At 39.6% G+C, this 25,610-nt stretch overlaps 1 protein-coding gene across 5 annotated transcripts in view; it reads left to right on the plus strand.

Annotated features, from left to right (window-relative positions):
* septin9b (septin 9b) overlaps positions 1-25,610 on the plus strand; it is a 74,527-nt gene that overhangs the window by 45,359 nt on the left and 3,558 nt on the right. For all 5 annotated transcript variants that reach the window (XM_086082609.1, XM_086082608.1, XM_086082611.1 and 2 more), the window contains 8 exons: positions 16,005-16,196; positions 19,574-19,702; positions 19,836-19,917; positions 20,108-20,245; positions 24,305-24,422; positions 24,518-24,613; positions 24,703-24,799; positions 25,421-25,472. In XM_086082609.1, the coding sequence (XP_085938735.1) occupies positions 16,005-16,196; positions 19,574-19,702; positions 19,836-19,917; positions 20,108-20,245; positions 24,305-24,422; positions 24,518-24,613; positions 24,703-24,799; positions 25,421-25,472 (904 nt within the window). The remainder of the gene's footprint in view (positions 1-16,004; positions 16,197-19,573; positions 19,703-19,835; positions 19,918-20,107; positions 20,246-24,304; positions 24,423-24,517; positions 24,614-24,702; positions 24,800-25,420; positions 25,473-25,610) is intronic.

Below are 25,610 nucleotides of genomic sequence, written 5' to 3' on the forward strand. Positions count from 1 at the left end.
GGAGAAAAAGTGAGCCACTGTCCTCTTCTGCTGAGATGACGAATAGGCTTTTTGTTTTTATTTGAGATACTTCATTTGCAGTTAAAACAACCCGTTTGCATTATTTCACAGTTACAGTTCAATGTTTCCAATAAAACAAGATTGGAACATTGAAGGTATATGTTGCTTGTTGTGGAAAAAAAATCAAGATCGACAGGTCAGACTTTTTACAAGATCGGGGATCGGTGCTCGGCTGAAAAATTGTGATCGGTGCACCCCTAAATGACATTGAACGATATGGAATAATATTGGTGAAAAATGTGCAGTATGTTGATAAGTGTTATATTGAGTGATATGGAATGATATTGAAAGATTTGGAATGATATTGCCTGGATTGGCTGGCATCCGGTTCAGGGTGTACCCCCGCCTACTGCCTGAAACCGGCTGGGATGGGCTCTAGCACTCTTGTGTGGAATAAACGAAGAAAATAAATGGATGGAATGATATTGGTGAAAAATGTGCAATATGTTGGTCATAAATGTGAAACTATATTGAATGATATCAAATTATATTGAAAAATATGGAATGATGTGGAATGATATTGGTGAAAAATTTGCAATATGTTGGGAAAATGTGGAATTTTTGGTTTGGGGGAAATTTTGGAATGTTGAAAATCATTCCCAAAGTGAACCGAATGAGCTGAACATTTAGAATTTTGAATGACAATGTGAAATTGTTGTGTTGAACATTCCATTAGGAATCAGTAGGGAATTTTTGGATGAAAAATGTGGACTCGTGGGAGAACTGATTTTTTTAAATTAGAAAAATTATATGGTTGCATGAATTTTTGGATTATGTTAAAATTGGAACAATGTGAATCGGATGAATTACTGTATGTGGAAAGAGATGCATTTAAAAAAAAGTGGGTATAATAATCTCATTCACTCCCAGCCATTTTCACTGAAGCAACCCCTTTGTTCCCGGATGTTTTGCTGGATTTTGACTGATTTTGCAAGGCCACAGAATATTGTGTTATATTCCTATAAAAACGTGGAACCTACCAAAAGAAAGATTAGAGTCTCTTCTTTCATCAGGAAAAAAGTACATTTCTATCTGTTTCCGTTTTGCAGCAATTAGCAGTAGAATATAGCTAAGTTTCATCATTATTCACAAATCTGTTTAGAACTGAGGGAAAATTATCTTTTTTTCAACATGGCCCTGATTGATCTCTTTTGCTCTGCTGCCATCTGTTGGCCGTTTTTGTAATAACTACTGCCATTTCTTCAACCGTTCTCTGCAGTTGGGACCGGTCTGTATCAAAGCCTTCTGTATGCTCTAGCATGAAAAAAAACATTTTAAAAAACGTATAAATATGTCCTTGGGACACTTAAAACCTTTAAGATAGAATGTTATACGTTTTGGGGAGCAAATGAGTTTTAATAATAATAATAATAATAATAATAATAATAATAACATGTGAATGCCTTAGTACTCACACAACAATTTTGCATTTAAAATACTATGACTACTACAGTTTATCACAAAAATTACTTAAGTAAAGGTAATGCTGGATTTTTCCAATGTAAAATAGGTGGAAGGCGCTCGTCTTAGAATTCTTAATCAACTATTGTTCTGTGCAAACATGCACGCACTCCAGCTGCCCTGTCTTGTGATTAATGTGAAGCACGCACACACATGATTTGAGCCCCACATCCACAATGTCCCCCATTGACTTTCTCTTGAATGAGGGGTGTGGCTGTGTGGAGTGTGGCGAGTTTTCCCGGCCACCACTTGGAATGATAGTCACATGACTGTGCGTGTGGGGGGCGGGGTTAGTAGCAGCAACAGTGTAGCCTCACCAGCTGGAGCTTGTGATTGAGGAGTGTGCACCAGAGAAGTGGGAGAGAAGAAGAGCAGGAAGGAGAAGAAGAGGGTTGGGTGAGTTGAAGCCGTTCATATGTCTCGCGACTCTCGCTTTGGTGCTTTTTTGTCTTTCAAGCCGGGGGACAGATTTATTTATTTATTTTTTAATGGTAGGGAGGGAGGAAGGGAAGTGGAGTGTTGTTGATTGGTGCTTTGGGGTGTTCCAGTGGGCTTGTCAGGTGTCTACTGTGGCGGAGCTTGTGTTTGGCACAAGATCAGTAAAAATAAATGACGCATGTTTAGCCTTGCTATGCAGGCCATTGTTGTGTGTGTGTGTGTGTGTGTGCGAGAGTTGCTTTTGGGGGGGGGGGGGGGGCATCACTACCAGTACTCCCCCACACACTCTCCACCCCATCTACCCACCCCCTCCTTATACCTCCCCTCCCATTGTGTCTTTTGCACATGCATGGATAATCAATGTGCCTCACTAGAAAGTAAAATGTTACTTCTTAAGGGGCTCCACAGTTGTGCTGCGGTGCAAAGTTTGACCCCTAAAGTGATGATACCACATGCAAAAGCTGGTTTTCTGCTCTGGAAGTTTGTGGTAAAGTTCAGGAAGAGTTGAATGAGGCTGGTTCAATCTGTTGCACAGCAGGAACTCCTCACCGTTTGCTTGATCCTAATGGAACTACATTGTGTTCCTGTTTGTATTTTTTAAGCTTGTCCATAGAAGTGTGTTGCCAAATTCTTTCATGTTTTGCCCTGTGTGAGTGAAAAAGCCTTTTAAAAAAAGACGTCACTTCCGCTGTCTTTGTAGCCTTCAAGTCACATGTATTTCTGTTTAGCATCAGTTACTCATTAATGTGCACAATTAAAGCCACTCAGCCACTGTTTTTCATTGTATTAATCAGATCAGCTCACTTAAGACACATTTCATTAGGGTTGTTTGAAAACCAGCATGAGTTTAACTATTTTTATGGCTTGGTTAAAGGACTGATTATTACGCACAATGCAGACATCTTAATCTCAGCTAGTAATAACCAAAATAAAAACATATGCTAACATGAGCCTACCCTGTTGCTTTGGAGACTACAGTATTCTACTCCACAATCTCCCATTTGCTGCAGCAGTCTGTTATCTTGCTATCCTCAGGCTCCTCGACAACAAAATTGCCACAACATTGTAACACACATGCTAACATTAGCGTAACCCAATTCCAGTATCATACTCCACAGTTTCCGGTTTACTTGCTAACCTCAGTTTTCTCCGCAACAGAATTGCTGTAACATTGTATCATCTGAGGATATATGGCAAGGAATTACCAAAATACACACATTAACCTAGCATTAGCTTAGCTTGTTGCTCTGGAGACGTTAGTATTTTACACCACTGTCTTTACTCTTTTGTTGTTGTTTTATTTGTTTTCTTCTTACTCTCAGTCTCTAAAATAAAATTAGAGCACCACTGATTTGAGTACATGTTGCTAGCAATGACTACCATAATCACACATGCTAATGTTAGCTTTTCTTGCTGTTAGCAGCTCTGCCACTGCGCATTAGCTTTGGATGCTAATGTATTAAGTCTCCATTTTATTGCAGCGGTCCATTTACTATGAATTGTTTCTTTACCACGAAGAAGTAAATGCAAGAGACCCCCGTTCTCCATTTGTGTCAGTTAGCACATCTCGACTTAAGTTTTCAATGTGGCACGGATTTCCCATTTTCACGTGGTGCTATTCAAGTTTATCGAAAGATAGCAAAATTCCAATAAGGCGAGAAAAGGCACTGCTGTATATAATGACCTTTTTGTCTCTAACTTCACAGTCACTTCAGTGATTTTTTTTCTTTTTTTCTTTTCTTTCCCTGAGGCTGCATATCTGCAAAGAGAAGCTTTAACACGTATTAAAGTAAGCAAGCATGTCTGCAAATATTCTGTCCCACAAAGAAATAAATAATTCCCGTAGAAATTAGGGGTGCAGAAGACTTTTTTCCCCTAGAAGTTTTCCCGAGACCCGTAATAGTTGGATAAACAAATAATACAAAGAAATAATACAGGTGATCAGCTCCTGTTGGACATAAAAAAAATATTGAAATGTGTTCTTCATCTGTTCCTACTCACACTTGGATTGCAGTTGTACAGTATTTGGGGGAAATGAGTAATTTGAGATGATTTTTATTTGGCATTAACTTTCTTTGGCAAGAATACCATTGAAATCCTCACCCAAAAGCCTTAGGCAGTTTTCCACTCACTAAACCTTATGCCCCCCATTTATTATCCAGAGAGCCGTAAAGGAAACCAGATGATCAATGCGAACATCCATCCATCCATTTTCTATAACGCTTGTCCTCATTAGGGTCGTGGCGGGTCACTGGAGCCAGACCCAGCTGGCTTTAGGCCCGAGAGGCGGTGTGCACCCTGGACTGGTCGCAAGTCAAACGCAGGTCATTGCGAACACACAGTAATCAAGTCTGTGGTCTTGAGCCAATCAGCGAGGGATATTTTTCCCCTGCATTTTATATTTAGTTTTGGAGATTTCAATTTCCAACGGCTGAGAGGTGAATGGACATCATTAGAGAGAGACACACCTATCTTATGTTAGTGTCTTTGGGGAGGTTATAACAAACTGGCCGTGTCTTCTGCTGTGACTTACCGGGCGCTCAAATCTTGATGGAAAACAAGACAGAAAACACTTTAATATTGAAAAAAAGTGGTGGAGGATTTTGGACACTTTTTTTTGTATTTCTAAATACTTTCCCATGAAAAAATAAGAGTAATAGAAATAATGTGTTTCAGAGTCAATCTCCTGTGGCAATCAATTTTTTATTAACTCTTCAGGCAACTTTTACATAAATTTAGTTAACGTCCTTAACCGTGACGAAAGAGAAATAGTTCGCCCTGCAACATGAAAGCAATAGAACAGTCTTTGGCGTTAAAGCACGTCTTATATTTTCTTTATTTCCTGACAAAATGCAAATCTGAAAGTTGTGACTTATAAGTGAGTCTTACAAAAAAAAACACAGACAAAGCAAAGTCATCTTTAACTAAAATGAGCAACTCTGATTTTTCTTGTGATGTCACGCATGATAGTGGTTCAACGTTTTCCCACAAGTTTTTGATGCTAATTTTTCACAACATAGGTTGCACAGTAAAGTTCTTGCCGTTTCAAAAAAACGTTTCATCCAGATGCTACAAAAATACAATTTATTGCACATGCAGTTATTTTGAACTGGCATCCAATTGAAGCGTGCATAGGTTCTATTTATGATGAGGAATAACCTTCTCCAAGTCCTGACAGCCTCGTTTCTACTTTACACTTGGTGTTTGTGTGATTTATTGTGCGCTATTTCTGCGTTAAGTCTGAGCTACCCTGTGACTTCCTTCTCCATGTGTCTCACATATGAATAGCCGTTGTCTGAGAGTCTGCATCACAGCGCCACCGAGACCTCCCCTAATGTGTTGGCCTTTGCTTAGACTGTCTCTCAGAGTCTGTTTACAAGAATAGGCCATTTTGTTTTTTTTAGATCCAATGGTGTTTTGAAGGAAATTAAAATACAGTATCCGAGAATGGTTTTATTTACAGTGCAATGTTTGAGACTATTTTATTTTTTTAAATTTGTTTTGGTCTTAGGTAAGTTTGATATGCAAAATGGCGGTGCAAAGGGGGGGGACACATTGAATTGGACGTGCTCATATCTGAATCCTCTTCTTCCAAATGTGGTTAAACGTCTAATAAATATTGAATAAGATGTAGTGCGGATGTATCTGTAACCTCATCATAACTTCACCAGACTACGCAAAATGGTGACATATATACACACCAGCATTTGATTAGATTTTTAGTGTGGCTATTTATATGTGGTTTGGAGACCCCATTCCTTGGAGTTTGGAAGCAGCTTGTGGCAGTTCTGCCATTTCGGGGATGACACAACTTTGTGTCTTGATGATCACATTTTCAATTTCTGATGTTGTAGTACATCATGCGTCAATCATATAGTTTTAAAGTTTTGTTTTTGCGTAACGGGTGTGTGCATACAAATGTCCATTCCTTCACTGTTCTTGTGGAGTTTTGTCCTAACATGGATCCCCTCCATCGACAGCACCCCAACGGAACTATTGTCGGGCTGGTCATTATCCGTGCTCTCTCAGTGAGGAAAGCACAATTTCAACACCCCATCACGCCATCTGTTTTGCTCTACATTAGCCCCTCAGAGGTTCAAACTGTCTGCGGGCCGGCACGGGGCTGAAAGATGAAAAGGGCCAGGAGCATTCTTCAGAGATTTTTTGAAGCGCCGGTGTCTGTCTGTGGTAGCTGTGGCCGTCATCAACAGGCCCCTCTTAGCTTTTAGTCTCAGGATTTTTATTACAAAAGTTTTGGGTTTTTGGAAACACGGACATGGGTTTGAGTGACATTGTGGATCTGCATTAGAACCATATCTAAGTGGTTAATTAATCTGGCTGAATTTGATATATATATATATATATATTTTTTTTTTAAGTCAAGCCATGATTTTTAAAGATTACTTTAGCACTTATGCTGTGGTGCGGAGTGTGTTAAGAGTAAATTTGGCTTTTTCATGATCTGCTTGTTAAACCAGTTCAATATTTACGATTGTATATCGTTTTGGACGTGGTCAACACAGAGTTGGGACTAGCCAGGGACTCTTGAGATTGTGACATGGAAAGGAACGATGACCAATTGGGAAGAGAAATGAAACTTACACTGTTGCCAGATTCAAATAAAAGAGTCACTGTAAATGGTAAATAAAGATGACAGGTTTGCAGCTGTGTCCAGGTTAAATAACTGTTAGCCAACTGTTAGCTAACTGTTTGCCAGCTTCTTCCATTTCTTCTTGTTCAGCAATCTGGATGCCATGTGGCGCCATGCTACCTCCTATCTAACAGGTTACTATTAGTACTTGGAAATAGGAATGGAGACTCACTAGCCATTCACTCAGCTAGAGTAAGTCGGGATGTCACAGAATGCATGGAAAGGGTAGCATTCCTTTTCAAACCATTTTACAAGACATTCAGTTCCAACATGCAAGCCTGTTACTCTCAGTTTAAGAGTAATCCCTTCCAAATTGTGCTTGGCCCAAAACTTTTACGTCCCTTCCTGCAAGAAGTGACTCTGACTGGAAAACATGTGAAGATATTTGGATGGCTCACAATCGTTTCGGTGTCAGCGTTTAAGCCGCTTTTCCAAAGCAGCCCGTTATATTTTGTGACAGACTTTTATCATTCTTTGGCCAAGGTGACTATAGCGTAAGTCTTGACTTGAGCTGCCTGTGAGAAATATGCACAGTAATACTCTAATGGCCATCTGACGAAGGTCTGCTGTCTTGTGTGGCTCTTTGACGTGTATTCAGTTTGCAAATGGAAAATAATGTTATTTGCCTTCATGTGATAAACCATCATTAACATGCAGCCAAGGTTATACAAATGGGCATTTAATCTGCTTGCACACATGCTTAATTTTTTTAAATTTGCAATTAACCATAACATTCTTTCCTGATAACGTTCAGGAAAATACACAGTGAAACTTTAGAGAGTACTGAATTGTGCATATTTGAATCCTGTGCTCATATGCAAATACACGTTTTCAATAGAATGAAGTAGAAACAAAAGCTTAAACTGTTATACTTCTCTCTCTTTGTGTACCTGATTACATATAAAAAAAAGAAGAGTAGTACTTATTTTATTCACATTTTAATTGAAAGAGTTTCCTATCAAGTACATATTTATTATGTATTAGTTATTTGCAGTTGCATTCATTACATTTTCACTGTGATTTGATTTATGTAATTTTTTTTTAACTTAACATCAAGTTAGGTTCATAACGAGGGCAATTTTCTAACAACGTAAGCATTAATGCAAAGTCCAGTCTTGCACCCAAAAAACGTTGTTTATAATTTATTCCTGCATTTATTCCTTTAAAAAAACAAACCCTTATTTTGTAACCAACCACCTTCTTCCTGGACCCTGCATCCATATTTTTCCTCCCCTCTTTTTATAGTTCCACCAATGGGCCAATGTTGTAAAAGAAAGCGAGGGGAAATATGTCAAGGCAGCCCAAGATAAATACAGTACATGTACACCTACAGGAAAACGGGAAATTCAGTCAGGGTGAACCCGGGCAAAAAATTCAGGGGTTTCCTCTCACGAGAGCCATGTTTTTTTTGTTTTGTTTTTTCTAACTCGCAGACGCTTATAAGTGCAGAGAGTGTTTAAGGGTTGTCAGTAACCATTTGAGTGGAAAAGCAGATAAGCAAACCTGCAGGGAGACGCTGAAAAGGGCAAACGCATAGTTTTAACCACATTATATGAGAAATCACATTTGAGCAAGAAACATGTGTCTCTTGTGACAAAAAATGTCTCCGTCATGTGTCATTAAACAAAATTCATTTGTTATTCTGATGTGTGCGGTGTACTATACGCCTTTGTGCGGGAACAGAGGACTCAAAGTTATTAATGCAATCTGATGTCATTGCACTCGCGTCATGCCACGCCGCAGCAAACGTTCATTTTAGTGACAGAGCTGTTTAAATCATTTAACGTCATCACATTCGCTTTATATAAGTATAGGAGTGCAGACCTCTAAAGCTATTTGTAATGATTTTATTGTGATTCAAGCTGAAGATAAATTAACTTCCTCTAAAAGGGCTAATAACTATCTCACTTGCTTCTGAGCCAATTTGCACCCTTTTGCTGAGAAAAACTGTTGCACAACAGCACATAAACAGTCTCTGAGGCAAAATAATTTTATAAGTCAGTTCCCCAAGACAAATTATCTCGTGTAAGGCGGTGCTTTTAACCACGATTACTATTCCAGGAGACTCTGACATGCGGTCACTCCTCCAGTTGTGCGTCCATTGCATTGCTGGGTACTCGTTATCAGCCGATACTCAAAATCAAGTGACTCAGACTCGGCTGCAGAAATAAAAAGTGATGTCAGGTTTTTTTTCCGTTTTTTATTCTCTCACAAATAAAGGAAAATCAGGAGTTGGCAAAGTTTGATTTTTAAAGGTCAAAGATGTCATTCGTAGATGAGGGAAAGCAACAATAACATTCATGTAACTTTGTAAGGCTTTACTTTTTAAATATTTTTCTAATAATGGGGTAGATGCCACGGACTTCCGACTTCCGGGTTTTACACATCAGCGCCGTTTCCGGCCGCTGCTGGCCGCTTTCCAACACTCGCACCCCCACCCCTGCGCCCCCGAACCGCGCGCTCCCGCTCATCGGCGGGAGGGCGTCTCTGCTATCTGAAATGCTCCGGACACTGAGACCGACACTACACACTCGCACCCGTCGACGGGAACGCGCAACCGAGGGGCACAAAGGCGGAAGCGCAAGTACTGGAACGCGGCCCACCCGTCGCAAACGGAAACAAAGTTGATGGGTGAAAACAAAAGTTCCGCCTCCTCCGTGGCATATAGTCCATAGATTTTCATTTCTATTTTTTTATTAAATTCATTCAAATTAATCAACCTATTATTTTCTCACATTCAGACTACATCATTTATCTCAATAAGAGCAATTCCCACAACATGACCCATCCAAACAGAACAGGAAGTCTGGCGGGTCACCTTTCAGTGCACCGACTTTCCTAGGTAATAGGTATAGCTTTTAGTTTTTTAGTTTTTTAATAATCAAAGAAAAAAAAACACAACTCTTGATCATCTTCTGTAAATGCTCAGTGGGCTAGATGAAAGAACAGAACAGGCAGTATTTTATGATCCATAAGCGCCTCAATAACTTTGATGCTTTGGGGAGCGTTTGTTTTCATCTGATCAACTTGCCTTTAGTGTATATTGCACCTATTAAGACTCTTTTGGAACATGATAGTATCCTTCGTAAAATAAGCGTAAAAGACATTTAGCTCATTCCTACAAATCCTGCCATCCTAATGTTCTAATGTTCAGTACCAGGCGACGACCGCAAGAAGCAGTTGCATCATTAAGGTTAATGACGTGTTGTATATTCCATGAGTCATTTTCCTATTTTCCTCTGCTGCTTCTTTTTGTCCCTGCAGGATTTTTATACTTGACTAATGTGTGGGATAAAGATAAGCAGTATAATATACTATATGCGTTCATTTTCTGATAGATGATGACCCAGTATGGATATTCACGTCTGCCAAAACCTGACCCAAGGTATATTTCGTCAGGGATGAGAGAGTGAAATTGCCTTTGATGGGATCTGTCCACTCATGCACACATTAAAGCTTGAAATGGTCTCCGGCCATCAAACAGAGCGGGAGCCTCACATAATCCTCTTTAAAGTCACAAGGTGAAGACAAAAATCATCTGATATGATGTTTTTATTGGCAGAAGGAAGACTGTCATAGTCTGAACATCTGCTTTCAGTTGACACTGTTTTCATTCAGGGAGTTAAATGAAGGAATGTTGTCAGTGGCTCAAATATTTTAATGTGTTTTATTGTGAGGGGTCAGGTGTCGATGATACAGTTGGGCCGGTAAGGAAATAGCGGAAATGAGATTCATTTGTGCCGGGGGGTCAAACTGCTTCCATTTGAAAGAAGTTGACCTCTGTATAGTAAAATTTAAAAACGATGGCAGTGTTGAAATTTTGAAAGTTTTTTTTTGGGGGGGGGGGGGGGATTAGATGAACCACATTAACACCAAAAACAGCTGATTTGGCTCTGTTTACAGGGTATATAAAAAGTCTATACACCCTTGTTTAAATACCAGATTTTTGTGTCTTCTAGAAAAAATTACAAAAAGATTGTCATCTGAGGGATAGAATTCACTGTTCCAATTGTTGCGACAATGAAAAAAAAAAAAATCACAGCAGACAGTTTTTTGCATCATTCCTGTGTATGCAGCATTTAGCCGTTTGCTTTGCACTGTAGCAGCCTAGTCTGATACATTTACATTAACTCATTCAAACCCAAATGAGTGTAAATATATGTTATTTTCAATACTTTGTTCTTCACTCCCGAAAATGTACGTTTTATATGTTGTTGTTTTATGCAAGAGTGCTGCTCACACTGGCGTATGGAAGGTGCGAACGTTTGGTGGTGGTTGGGAGGGGCTGTAGGCGCACACTGGCAGCCACGCTTCCGTCAGCCTGCCCCAGGCTCGCTGCGGCTACTTAAGTAGCTTACCGCCACCACAGTTTGAATGTGTAAAGCGTCTTTGAGTGTCCAGGAAAGCGCTATATAAATCCAATGCATTACTATTATTATTAGGAGCATACAGAAAGCTTTAATGCAGCTTCTGACATGAAGAGGGGATTTAAGGCAATGGTAGTTATTACAAAAAATGGCCATTAGGTGGCAGCAGAGTATAAGAGATCAGCCAGGGCCATGTTTTCAACAGGAATGTGAATAACGATGAAACTTAGCTATATTCTAATGCTAATTGCTGCAAAATGGAAACGGATACAAATATATATATTTATGAAAAGAAGAGACTGATCTTTCTTTTGACAGGTGCCATGATTTTATAGCAATAGAACAGAATATTCTGTGGGACTTGCAAAATCAGTCAAAATCCAGTAAAACAGCCGAGAGCGAAGGGGGTTGCTTCAGTGAAAATGGCCGGGAATGAATGAATATATATATATATATTTATCCCCAAAGAATTGTTCAATACTTCATTTTTTAAATGTTTAAATTATGCGGTTCAACTATTTATAGGTACACCCTAGTCTCTCAAGGTATTTAACTCCACGGGGGGGGGTTTCCAGCCTGGTTACAATGCTAAGTTCAGATTTGCATGTCACGCATTAGTGGCGATATGAGTCACACTTTACGTCTCTGCTCATTTGTCGCTCGTTTACTCATCCGGAAAGGCCGCGTGTGTGGCAAAGGTCATCAACGCCGTCGTCTTTGTGTCGCATTAGAACGCTCTAATTGCGACGTGACTCATGAGCCGCCCCTGTAGCCTTGACACTTAGCAAATACATAATCATGTGTTAGGCAGTGGAGGGGAGGGTGCTAATGGCCAGCTCATTGTTGACCCTTCCAAGATGAAAATAGTCTTTAGCAACAAGAGAGGTGGAATAAAGCAGGTAACGTTTGGTTTCACTGCATGTGTTCAGCTTCGAATTTGGTTGTTGTTTGTCCTTGCCAGTGTGTTGTTCTATTCTTAGAAGCACAAATCTATGACTGCAGATGGTCACGGTGTCCAGGAGGCTGCTTGGCCGCAGACCTGAAGCACGTCGGTACAGCTCATTTGCAGCGTCCCACTCACCAACGACACTGGGACGGACTAGTCCAGTGAAGGGGAGTCCTGGAAACGATAGTGTTGGATAACCCATCACGTCCACTAAATATAAATGGATCTCATCCTGTCACGTCTGATCGTCTGCATTCCCCAGCAAAGGGGTTCATGAGGACAGCGACGTGGCTGGAAATCAACTCTGGCCCACCGTCAGGCACTGTTCAGAGGATTCATGTTACAGCGTGGATTAATCTGCATTCCTGAGTGTCAGGATTGCCTTTTGCTCATGACTTCGATGCCCTCCATGACCTGACCCATGTGAAGATCTTACCATCATAAGGGAGTTTAGCAGCAGTAAAAAATAGTGTCATTTTGGCCGCTCGTTTACATAACAATGGTCTTTTGGCGCATCAAAAGAGAGCAATGTATCTCAAAGTTGGAATTTTTGGAAATGACACCATTATTATTTCTGCCAACTATGTAAGCCATGAATTATGAAGATGGAGGATGGAGTATACAATATACAGTTTTGGATAGGACTTGGTCGGACACAGTTAGACTTGTGTTTCTTTACAAAGTGACATCCCCGCCTACTGACCTGGCACAGGTACTGCCGTTTTTTCGGTTGTTATTGCAGTTCCTCTATCTGTGAACTTAGTAAAAAAAAGGCAATAAAATAAATAGGGCTATAGCTATCGATTATGTGAGATGCAGGTATTTTTATGTTCACTTGGGGTCACTATCTTCACGTTCTACACTGTAGTATCTGTGACTTTGAATGTGTGTGATCTTAAAAGGTGGGGCCTATTGAGGGACGTGTGCTGTTACCATACGTTAGTTAGTTTTGCATTGTAGTAGACATATTGCACTATTTTAAAGTGGAAGGTAAACATTTCTTGACAATAGTATGTTATTATGTGACCTCACTAGTCTAAACATGACATTCTGATTAATATTACATTTGTGGAATATGACTTATGAACCAAAATCCAGCCGTTTTTATCCATCTCAGGGGTCGGCCATTTTGTCACTTGCTGTCGATTGAAGATGACATCAATGTTGCTTTGGGCTCAGGCAACGACCAGTCACAGCTCACCTGTTTTCTGAAGCTGTGCTGTGAATATTGTTACCTGAGATCTGAGAAACATTGATGTCATCTTCAGTCGACAATAAGTGGCAAAATGGCCGCCCCCTGAAATGGATAAAAACGGGTGGATTTTGCTGTTTAACTCATATTCCACTAACGCAATATTAACCAGAATCCCATATTTAGATTAGTGGGGATGCGTAGAACGCATTAGTGTCCAAAAAACCCCAAAAACATTCCCAAACTTTGGACAGACTGTCATTTACATACTGCTTCCTTCTGGCTTTTTAGCCAAAAGTAAGCATTCTATTTGTTAAAGGCTCTTTTGTCGTATTGGATCTCATTCTATTATAGAAGTGGTCATCGTGTTGTGGCTCGTCTGCGTTGACTGCGATTTGGCCAAAGCACAGTGGAGGACATTGATGCGGTCAACTCAAGTGGGAGTTGCGAGATGAAAAGCATTGAAAGATACCAGAGAGGCTGCAAGTAGGTGTGGCGCACCCTCGTGTATGGTGCGAAACTACAGCGCTTTTGTCTTTTATTGGAGGAGAAGCTAACGGGGACTGAGTGGAGGGGAACATGAGAACAGCCTTGTGCTGTCAAAGCCTGCACACAGGGGTGCAGCAGGACATTTTTGGGCCTCAATGAAAACACTATTTGATACTTTACTGTTATGTTCTTTTGAGGACTCTATGCTGGCCCCGCAAATCATTTTCTGACAACAACCAGCAGTATTCCAAATTGGTGCTGTTGCCACGTATGTCAAATATGATGGGCATTTGGTTCACTTACACAGTCTGATGAAATTCAAGAGCTGTGTCAGCAATCCTACTCAATTTTGATTCACACAGCCAAGAGAGTTATTGATTTAACAATGTTTATTATTGTGTGGCTGTCGCGTTGCATTCATGTACTTGTAGAACTGCGCAGAGTCATCGTGACAGCCTTTCTGTTTACGCTTCTTGGAAAGGCTATTTATTTCCATTTCGGATGATGCCCCATTTGTAAGAGCGCATGCACTTGTGGGCTAGGCGCCCATGTTCCAAATGTTCGCCGCTCAATGCCAAGCAGCCTTTTCTGCTGTTGCTCTTGACTCGTGTGTGGTGCGCTTTGTTGGATTGGATGATTGAAGGCTTATACGTAACAGTAAATTTTAATATTTTAACAGACACACTAAACTTCCTGTTTTTGTCGTTTGCTTTATTGGGACTCTTGGATGGCGGTATTGAGGCACTTTTTGTAGAGATTGCAAAACTTGGTATTTAAGTAGAAGTACTGAGTCAACTCCTGTACTTAAGTAAAAATAGAGAGTCTGAAATGTACTTATGTATTTGTGGCTCGGGTTGCGTGCAATTAGCTGTATATTTGATTTTAGTAAAAGTGAAAATGATGTCATTTACACCTATTACCTTCTCAGTGCTTGCCCTTAAAAGAAAAAAGCTAGCTAGCGTTGACGCAGCATTTATGCTATCAAAACAATGCGTCCCCGTGGCTTTGATATTGTTGTTCACCAAGTCACAGAAAAGCTTTTATTTAATTTTTTTATACTGTCATTTACACCAATGTTTCAGTGCTTACACTGAGAAGAAGAAAAAAAAATGTGGTTACAAATGGCATGTTGTTAGTTACGCTATTGTTGGCACAACTTTTATGCTATCAAAACAATGTGTTCTCATAGCTTTGATGAGGTTGTTCACGGTGTCACAAAAATGCTAAGGAAGCTAATAATATCAATAAAATTTAATGTATTTAATTCATTTGTAAAATAAACCCCCCCAATATAAAACAATATTGAAATTCAAAGTAAAGTAAAAGAAATGAAGGGGGACAGATATAGCCTATACTTAAAAATAAATCCTACCTTGTGAGCTTTTAGATTAAAAGCAGGGGATTTTTAGGTTGTCACAAACTGCGCAATTCTCTTAAATGGTGCCATAGATGGGGAATATTTTGCTTCTCTGAATTTGCTGCACTTGTTAATAATCACCATGACACTGCTGATTTTACCTCTGTCTACCTTCTTCTTTTTTTTTTATGTCACATCATTATCCACAGTGGTTGATAAAAAGTATCCAGCCTATTTTGACCAAGTAAGAAGTTAAAAGTATGTGTATGTGTTTCCGAATGTAGGGTGTCAAAGTGAAAAGATAACAGAAAAATAAATTCTGTCATAGATACATGCAAATGCTGCAATATCTACTTAAATAAGTATATTTATACTTCCCACCATCATCAATCTTGTCTTGGCTTCATTACATTGTGCAAGTATATATAATGTTGTGGCTTTTGCAATAAAATATTTTTAGTGTGTGGCTTTGGTGTTTATGTGCCATTAATTTGAATGCACAAAAGTCTAATACTGTGTACTTGGAGCCATTCAACTTCAGGTATATCATGCATTGCATACCAGTACTGTATGTATATGCGGTTTGCACTCTGACAACTTGACTGAGGCTTTTCTGACATTGCACAGGAAGTGTTGGCTCCTCCCACAGAGGGAAACGTGCGTTACATACCAGTGTAGTTGGCACAGTTGTGTATGTTTCACTTTGCTTTTCAGCATTTGTCTTGCTACAGCTCCTTCTCAATAGAGAGGTAAGGCGGGATTTGTACTTGGCAGCGTCCGCCTGTTGAGCTTTCATAAATCCTAAACAAAGCACACCTGTCGCACTGTGCAGTAATAACTCAAATATTTTGGGTTTAGTGTCTGCTTGGCTTATTCACATTTGCTGATTCATTATTTGGTGTACAGTTTAAAATAAGTAAAGCAGACTGGAATGAGGATGTAAGGGAATAACACTAAGCAGAAAGTCTTGCTGTAAAAGTGAGATAACCGTCTCTGGTATTTAGTTACGCATCAGGCCAATCATCTCTCTATACTTCCTTCAGGGTCAGAAGTCAGTCTGAGCCACAGCAACATGTCCGACTACACCAAGCCACACCACCCCAACCCGCCGCACGGCAAAGGGGACAAGTCCCACCACGGCGGCGACTTCAGCTACGTCGGCATCGACGCCATCTTGGAGCAGATGAGGAGGAAGGCCATGAAGCAAGGCTTCGAGCTCAACATCATGGTTGTGGGTGAGAAATGGAAAAATCCTTTTACAGTGTCTTGCCAAAGTATTAGCTCCTTGAACTTTTTGACCTTTCAGGCTTCAAAGATTTATGTATTTTATTTTATTTTTGGGTGAAAAATCATTTATTTGTTTAAAATTAAAAATTTTACACATTTAATAATGTTTTGATCTTATTTTTTTCTTCCAAATTGTGAACTTTATGATTTGGAAATTGCTTTGCAAGATCAACCTTGAATTTAATTGCTTGTTCAACCCCATCATCTTGCATTGCTTTATGCAGCACACGCAGGTTAACAAGGCGAATAAATCTCACAAACGGAAAAGCCTCAAGTCTTTACATTCCTGTATTACCGGATGAAAAAGGCTAATGGGCATGGCTTTTTAATTTAACCGTTCACTGTTCAGTTTTGCTATTCCCTTGCATTTGCATGCATTCATTTCAGTGTCAAATCAGGAAGTAATGTGGTGGTGGCGGTGGTGGTTCAGTAAAAGTAAGTATTAAAGTCACGCTGCTTCCAGTGCACCACTTGTCTGGGTCAACATTTTATGTATTAACAGCCTCAGACCATAACTCAGCAAATTCACCGGCCTTGTTCCTTGGTCATGCTTTTGTTGGCGAGAGCAGATATTTATTGTAAAAATAATTCAAGATGACTTTAATTGCTCTCCAGACTCCACAAAACACATGTGGTCAACGCAAAAGCCACGCTTACTCTCAAATAAACGACTTACCTTTCAAGCCGTCCTGTCCTCTAGCTCCACAAATGGTTACTTCATTTCCCCCCCCCCCCCCCCCCCCCATTCTTTGAAACGGCAGCACATGTTTCCAATAAACCCCAAAGCTGTAATTTTTTCATATGTGTTTACAACAGTTATTGACTCAGCACTCAGTTCAATAAAAACAATCACATGTTATCCATTATAAATATTTCAGGGGTTTTGGCTGCCACATTCCAATATGTGGAACAAAGCAGTTGTTTTTATGGATGAACTTCAGGGCAGTGCTTAACACGCAGTGCTTAACTGTGCAAGGAACGAGCAGTGTGGACATAAATATACAGATAAGTAAGTGTTGAATTTGTCATGTTAAGAAATATACCTTCAATTAAGGACAGGATGCATCTGTTTTAGCATGTCCGCACTTAATGGAAACGGGGGATGTGCAATTGCACTTAAATTTGCTTTTGAAAACATCTCGCTGAGGGCCACTTTGGTGCAGCTATAAAAACAAAACAAAAAAACATCCCATTTAAAACGGTGGTCAACCTAACGATAATGTACACGTTAATACAGACAGTCCATGTTCAAAAAGGAGTATAGGGAGAAATAAACGTTTCCATTCCTACCTCTTCAGCCTCCATTCCATCATCAGTCAAAAGGTTTGGACATTATGTGGTGTTCCCCAGGGGTCAGTCTTGGGACCAATATTGTATATATTACATACTGTATATTAAGGATTTATGCAATGCATCCCACCTATGAAATTTGTGCTTTTGTACATTTTTATTAGCTAGCAGAGGTTAACTTATTTGTTTATTTTTGCACGACAGTCCATAACAGTAAATAAAGAGTTAATGATTGTGACAGTTTGAGGCCAGACATTATTTCTAGTACATTATTTGATATGGGAATAGTCTGGACAAATCCCACTGGTGACCATCAGAACACATTTTTTGATATCGGTTGTTCCCCTGTATGTAAATTGAAGCTCATGTATGAGCACACATTTTACCATGCATGGTTTTAAACATAAAGTTGTAAATCATGCATGGAAATAATGGAATGTCATAATGTCATAATTTTAATATATTACGCCCGCCTACACATTTAAGCCTAGATTTCAAGCCCTATAAGGTGTTAGCGTACAAAACCATAAGGTAACACGTCTGCATTCCTGCTGCATGACAACTGTATTTTTTTTGCATATGAAAGTACAGTTCAAGGCAGTTGTTCTGAGATTGAGATGCAGTGATTTACTCTGCACCTCGGTGCATTTGTGATGCATTTTCATCATCGCTGCGGGCCGTCTCGCAGATTTGAGGCCGTCATGTATCAACTTGCTTTATCACCTTGAGTGCAAATGAAACCCGTGCTTGGATAATAAATCACTGTGTTGTTAAATCACACTTTTTACTGTCCACTGGTGTACCAAACAATGAAAGTATGCTCTTGGAAAATGTCAGTTTCAATCCTCCATAAATTTATTTTTGAGTAGCAGTAGGCCTACTCTTGCTATGTTTTGCTACAGGCGCAGTTAGCTTTGGTAGTCTTTGTTGTTCATAATATTGTACTACATTCACACAGCTAGATTGAATGTCATTATCCATATCACACCAGCTGACCTCATAGATCACCACAGTAGTAGAGTATGTTACATGGGCAAATAAGTTAACCCCCGTGTGGTCCACACATCTGTCCTCTTGACCTCCATAGATTCTTCATGTGACCCTGCAGCTGTCCTACTACGCTCATGCTCCATTAAAATAGATAACACTCACACACACACACACCCCCACACACACACACACACCAATAAAAGTCTAGAGAACCTTGCTTTTCACACTGGGTACAGAAAAAAGCCATCCCTAAACTGTTCCCACAAAATCGGAAGCATGTCTGTCCCAAATGTCTTGATAAGATTAAGAATTAAGATTCAGGGTGCATCCACTAATTATTAATAGGTGCTAATCAAGGTAATGGCTATATGGAGAGATTTCAGTCTAGTAGACTTGTGGCTTTATTTAAGTTATTTTGAGTCAGACCAACTTGTATTTTTAGGATCCCTGGAAACTCTAATGATAGTTTTCTGTAATTCTTAATTTAATTTAAACATTGACTATCTTTAAAATGCCATACAATAAAGTAAAATAGATTACATTCCTTAACTAAACTTTATTTCTCAAGCACTTAAAAAAAAAATACAGCTGTGCATAATAGATTGAATATAAGCAACACTATAATTAATGATAACAATAATAATATTTGTTCCCAATCTTATAAACACAGTATATTCTTTTACCACCTGCCTTTCCGCAAGTAATTGTGTCTTTTTGATAGTAAAGCCCCTAAGGCAGCGGTCTCAAATGCAACTTATTTGTGGCCCAGACCTGTCATTCATTCACCTTTGATGTCAAGTAGTGGGCCGCATAATGTCGTCCTGTGGGCTGCAAACGGCCCCCGGGCCGTGAGTTTACTGGTCGAAGGTGATATTAGGATGAGAGATGTCTCCAAAGCTACGCAGTTGGATTTTATAAATGTGTAGCTACTTTCAAGCTGCAATCACTGTCCAATTCATTCAATTAAAGTAACCTTAAGAACCGTTTTTGAAAGTTTCAAATCTCCTTAAACCTGTGTTTGTGTGTGCTTGTTTGCGATCTGCAGGGCAAAGTGGCCTGGGCAAGTCCACTCTGATGAACACGCTGTTCAAATCGAAGGTGAGCCGCAAGTCAGTCGCACCCAATCCTGAGGACAGGATCCCGAAGACCGTGGAAATCAAGTCCATCAGCCACGGTGGGTCATCTCTCGTCTCCTCGGCATACACCCTGGACTGGTCGCCAGCCAATCATGGGAACCATCTCAAGAAAACACCTATGGACAATTTAGAGCTTTAAGTTAACGTCTCATGCGTGTCATCTGTGTGCAGATATTGAGGAGAAAGGCGTGAGGATGAAGCTGACAGTCATCGACACGCCAGGCTTTGGGGATCAGATCAACAATGAGAACTGGTGTGGCCTCGCTCACTGCAAAATCACAATCTCATTTACATAATACAATTTAATCGCAACAAAGGATGTGCGCAACTCTGTTCATATTGATTTGCTTCACAAACAAAAAACTCACAATAACATTTTCCCCCCTATTCTATCCTATCTTTCATTTTGACTGACTTTTTTTTTCTTTCCACATTCTCCTCAGCTGGCAGCCCATCATGAAGTTCATCAATGACCAGTACGAAGCCTACTTGCAGGAAGAGATCAACATCGACAGGAAGAAGAGGATCCCAGACTCCAGAGTGCACTGCTGCATATACTTCATCCCGCCCACCGGCCACTGGTGAGCAGACACAAGAATGAAATGCATTAAGCTAGCATGTCGCTAACTACACACACTCAGGCACACACTTGTCTCCTACTACTGCCAAGCTGAAGCAGGCCCACTGGGGATTTTCCCAAATCCATCAATTGTACCGCATCTGGCTGTCTTGCGACCACATGTGGAGGTCATTACCTCCTCAGAGACACTCCAGGAGGACTTTGGAGAATCACATTTCACAAAGTAACCGGACTCTGTTATGCTCACTCTCTTGGCCTTGCGAACATGTTGTAAGATTGCTATGTCACACTGACAGATTATACCAACAGTTTCCATTCTATTTATTGCATCCCACCTGGGAACTAGGATACACGTTTGAGCCATACATACAATTAAATTCCACATTAAAATTAAGTAAAAATACAAACAAACTGAAAAACAAATGGAACTATCAGCCCCTACAATTTACTGTTTAACCCAACCTGCAGCTTTGGAACTACATGTGGCTCTTCTTCTCCTGTGGTTTCTAAAAAAAAAAATTGTAGAAATTAATATATTTTTTAACATTTATTGTTAGTTTTTGGATACAATATTATTTTAATTAATTAATGATTTAGATAATAAATGAATAATTAAATATTTAAAAAAATGTCAGAGTCCAAATTTTTAAGTTGTCTGAAAAAGAGACGGAGGGTAGAAGTTTTAGAAATTACCTAAAAATGTTCAAAAAGTGACCTTAAAATGCTCATAAATGATGAGGAAAAGCAGAAAATTACCATGAAATTGCCCAAAATGCCAGAGAATTAAAGAAACAAATTGCCAAAAAAGTCACAAAATTTATATTACTTAAAAAAATAAAAAGAAGCAGAAAATAAAACATTTTAAAATGGAACTATAAAATATCCAAAACAAAAGAAGAAATCCCGAAAATTACCATAAAATGGTGACCAAATTGCCACAAAAAAAAGCTGAAAATTGATAGCAAATCTCAAATGATTGCATGCTGCATATTTTTCTGTTCTGCTCTAAGTAGCTCATGGGTCCTTAGTACATTATACTAACACTACCACACCGTTTCCTTCATCAAAATGTTCAAATGTTTTGCAGCTCCAGACAGATTGTTTATTTATTTTGCCTAAAATGGCTCTTTTGAAGAGCAAAGTTTGCTGACCCCTGGACTATGTCCAAATAGTACCTTTCATGACATTTGCCATTTTAATGCCTAACTCATTCAAATCAGAAGGTTTATAATTATTGCATTGTACATAACATTCATATCATCACATACAGACTGCAAGCTTGAACGTGACCTTGTGACCTCCTACTGGTTCATGTCTATGCTATACATGGATGCCTCGGATTTGCAACACGAGGCTCACAGTGACACCCAAATCGCTCTACTGTACATGTTGTTTGCTTACATGCAGACACAATAGTCACCATTCAATGAATGTGTTTGAACAACAGGCATCTGTCAGCATATTGGCAATCTCACTGCCAGTCAGAGATGTAGGCGGGAAAACAAGAAGTTTTGGCAAGAGACAAGCTGACATGGATTTAAATGTATGGTCTAAACATGAGTCGGTGTTTCTGAATGAATGAAGGCAAAAGGCACAGTAAGGATGCATGTAGAATGTTTTTGTTTTAATTGCTCCATTGTTATTATAGTTGTCTTCAGTGGGCCGTATCTAGATTGTTGTGATGGTTCTGCAATGTTGTGTTGATTGTTCAGGGGAAATGTGCTTTGTAGGGCCAATAAACAAACGTCTCTTCTGCAATTTAGGATCTCGCTGTGTTTATCTGAAGGATACTCGCATATATCATCTTGCTCTAATTCTTCTTGCATGTCAGTGAAGTCCTTTTATTTGGCTTTAGAGGTTTTGGATAGCTGAACAGTGGTCACTGAAGCCGGGCGCTGCCGTGCAACAGCAACCATTACTGATAATAGCCGAGCCAATTCTGCTGTTTCCCCTTTGGTCATTCTGGTTATTACCTCATTCTGCAAGCCTCCTTGATGGGAAATATAGCTTATGATCCATTACGTAAAATATAGTTTTGCAATGTAGCTGGTAAATTTACCATTCATCTTTTTGTTTTTCAACCACATAAATGGAAGCAAGACTATATATAACAGATGGTGCACATCTGCTTGTGCAAATGCATTGTCTTTACAACATATGCAGGAATATGTGAAACATGTCCTACAGAATACTGTACATGCATGCCTACTTATGAATCTCTTACATGACATCTGTTTGAACGAACGACTTCCTGTTGTCACATTTGTTGCTCCAATCGTAGCTCTTTTCCTCGCTAATCCACTTTGGTATTTTTTTCTTTTCTCATGCGCCCAGCCAGCTTTTCCTCTCTTCCGGGCTGACCCTCGCCGGATCTTTGAACCAGCTCGCCTTGGCTGAAGCTAATTGAAGGACACGGTTGTTGTATGGGAGTTGATAAAAAACAACAGAAAACAAGTCAGAGAGTGACAAGTTGAAAATGCAAATTGTCACTAATTATGACTTTCTTGCAGCTAGTATAAGCTTGCTGTTGGGAGATGACAAATGAAACATTGCAAAAGTGATACAAGATGGAGTTCAGTTAAACTTGTGGGCGCTTTAAAAGTCAAACGTTGCAGTCCAAACTATCAGCATGTGTGGGATGTAAGCAAATCTCAGTGAGACTAATCGAGAAGATTAACCCGACACCTGTTTTGCTTTTTATTTGGCTTTCTTCCCCATGATATTTATTTCCTACCACATGAGGGGAAGTGGAAAAATGTGATGATAACCAAATAATAGTATATTTGTTATGTTCTTCTGGCTGTTATGTAAAATGTGAGCAATACATTTCACCATTCTAAAAAGATCCTGGTAACTTCCAACATAGTTTTGAATATTGCATATCACCTAAAAATGTAAAAGATTGGATGCGTATTTAGGGCAGTATCCTGCAACGGTGCTTAGCTTATCTGCCTCACAGTTCTGAGGTTCAGGGTTCGAGACTCTGGCCTTCTGTTGTGCAGTTTGCACTTTGTCCTCGTGCTAATTGAAGACTCTAAATGGTCAATTGGTGCGAATGTGAGTGAAATACACTTCTTGCATAAGGGTGAAAACATAAACAAGCAACTTCATATCATAGCAACCATTGTACATTGATAATAAGAGTTAAGACGTGCAATTCGGACACTTTCGCAAAATCATACATACCTCAAACTCACAGTTTGCAACAATATAATGAGGGCTCCCTCAAAGTCAAGTGGCACGGCTTGAGTGACAGAATGACCATTTGTAATAGAACAAACAAACTTAGTTTTCGCGGAGAAGTCATATTAAGCAATAGCAATTTGCAGCAAAACGTGATCCAAATGATCAAATTCCATTTGGAACCAATAATGACATTTTGGCATTAGAAGTATGAACACAGAGCATTGGTCCTAAGGGCATCTATTACCTTTTGAATGACAACTACCAATAATTCAAATACACACATCAGTAAAATTTGCTGCTTTTCAAAATAAAATGTAGGTGTCTTTACCATCATTGATCAAATTACTATTATATGAAAATGAGCCATATGTTCATTTTTCTAATATCACTACACTTTCCACGTTCTTTTGTCATTTTGAAACTATTCAGCAAATGCAAATCTCCTCTCACTCAAAATGTGGCCAAAGCATGACTAATTTAAGGCTCAAGTGTTAATGCTGATGTTATTCATGGCAGTAGGCCTATATATTTTCATTTTCGTTCTGGCTCAAGGAAAGTAATTACCGTTAGTTAGCATAGGTTATTAATACACAAAAGTGGTTACGTCACTGTCATACAAACGGAAATCTACTGTCAAACGTCTGTATTCTATCACTGGATGAAATGCAGCCTTGTCAGCTTGACTGCAATAGAATAGAATGTGGCTGCCATCTAGTGGTCGCTTTGTGTCATTGCAGTAAACTTTGTGAGATTTGTAGCACATTATGTCACATTGAAATGAGTTGCATACTCCACAACATTATTAGCTAGTGTACATAAATGCATGTTGGTGTCTTCCATGCTCTAATCATTTATTTTTGTGTCTCCCTCGCAGTCTGAGGCCTCTGGATGTGGAGTTCATGAAGCGTCTCAGCAAGGTGGTGAACATTGTGCCCGTCATCGCCAAGGCCGACACGCTGACGCTGGAGGAGAGGGACTACTTCAAGCAGACGGTGAGCACCATGTCCACAAATTGGAACTCGTTAAGACCCGTTTCTCTTTTTGAGCCCCTCAACCTTAAACTCTTGTGATCTGCTGTTTGCCGCAGATAAGGGAAGGGCTGCGAGCCAACGACATCGACGTCTATCCTCAGAAAGAGTTCGACGAGGACGCAGAGGACAGGATGATTAATGATAAAATCAGGGTAAACGTCATAAATGACTGAAAATGTCAATGGAATCGGCATGAAACGAGCGAAGCTGGAACTTGTGTGCTTGTGTGTGTTATCTACAGGAAATGATCCCATTTGCTGTGGTGGGCAGTGACCAGGAGTACCAGGAGAACGGGAAGCGGATTCTGGGAAGGAGAACAAAATGGGGCACCATAGAGGGTAATATGTGCATGTGATATTGAATAACAAAGGGATTTTTTTTTTCAGTTCCACTGATGTTTTATTGCTTTTACAATTGCATGGCTAATGCTCTTATGTGTGCATGTCTAACAGGCTTGATTTCAAGTGTATAGTTTGGGAATTGTGCATACAGCTTGCAAGTTCACTCAACGCATTTCCAACCCCAAGCAAATATTCCGCTCTCTTGCTCTCAAAGGGAATGTAATTTAGTGCCTGTGGATTTCAAAGCTTTACATAAATAGCATCCCCTCCTCCTCCCTATTTGCACTCTTGACATAATATATAATTCAAACACGTGTTAGCTTTACTCTTGGCACCCATCGCTTGTCACAGTTAGTTTGTGAAAACGAGTCACTTAAAATCCCCCTCAGTCAAAGACAAAGTAAAGAAAGTGAGAGAAAATGTCCTGCATTAGCTTTTGGTGAGCAACAGCACCACCCTGTGGTAAAGAGTGGATTTATGAGCTCATATAATTTCTCATTATATCGTTATAGTTAATGGCTTGCTTGATTTGCCTGTGGGTGTTGAGTTCCATTAGAGGCTGTCAAGAAAGGAATGATGAAATAATTAACCGACATACGTGTCTGCTTTGTTTTGCAGTGGAGAACATTGCACACTGTGAGTTCGCTTACCTGCGAGACCTCCTGATCAGGTCAGACAATTAATTGTATATTATGTTACAAAGTGTGGTGATGTGAGATTATAGGAAAAATATGTATTTTGTGAACGTGGAACTTTGGATATATAATTGCTTATACTATTAAATGGCCTAAAAGGCATGGCTCATTAA

The sequence above is a fragment of the Leptonotus elevatus genome, chromosome 8, assembly GCF_054856555.1.
Source record: "Leptonotus elevatus isolate MCC_2025b chromosome 8, RoL_Lele_1.0, whole genome shotgun sequence".
Taxonomy (NCBI): domain Eukaryota; kingdom Metazoa; phylum Chordata; class Actinopteri; order Syngnathiformes; family Syngnathidae; genus Leptonotus; species Leptonotus elevatus.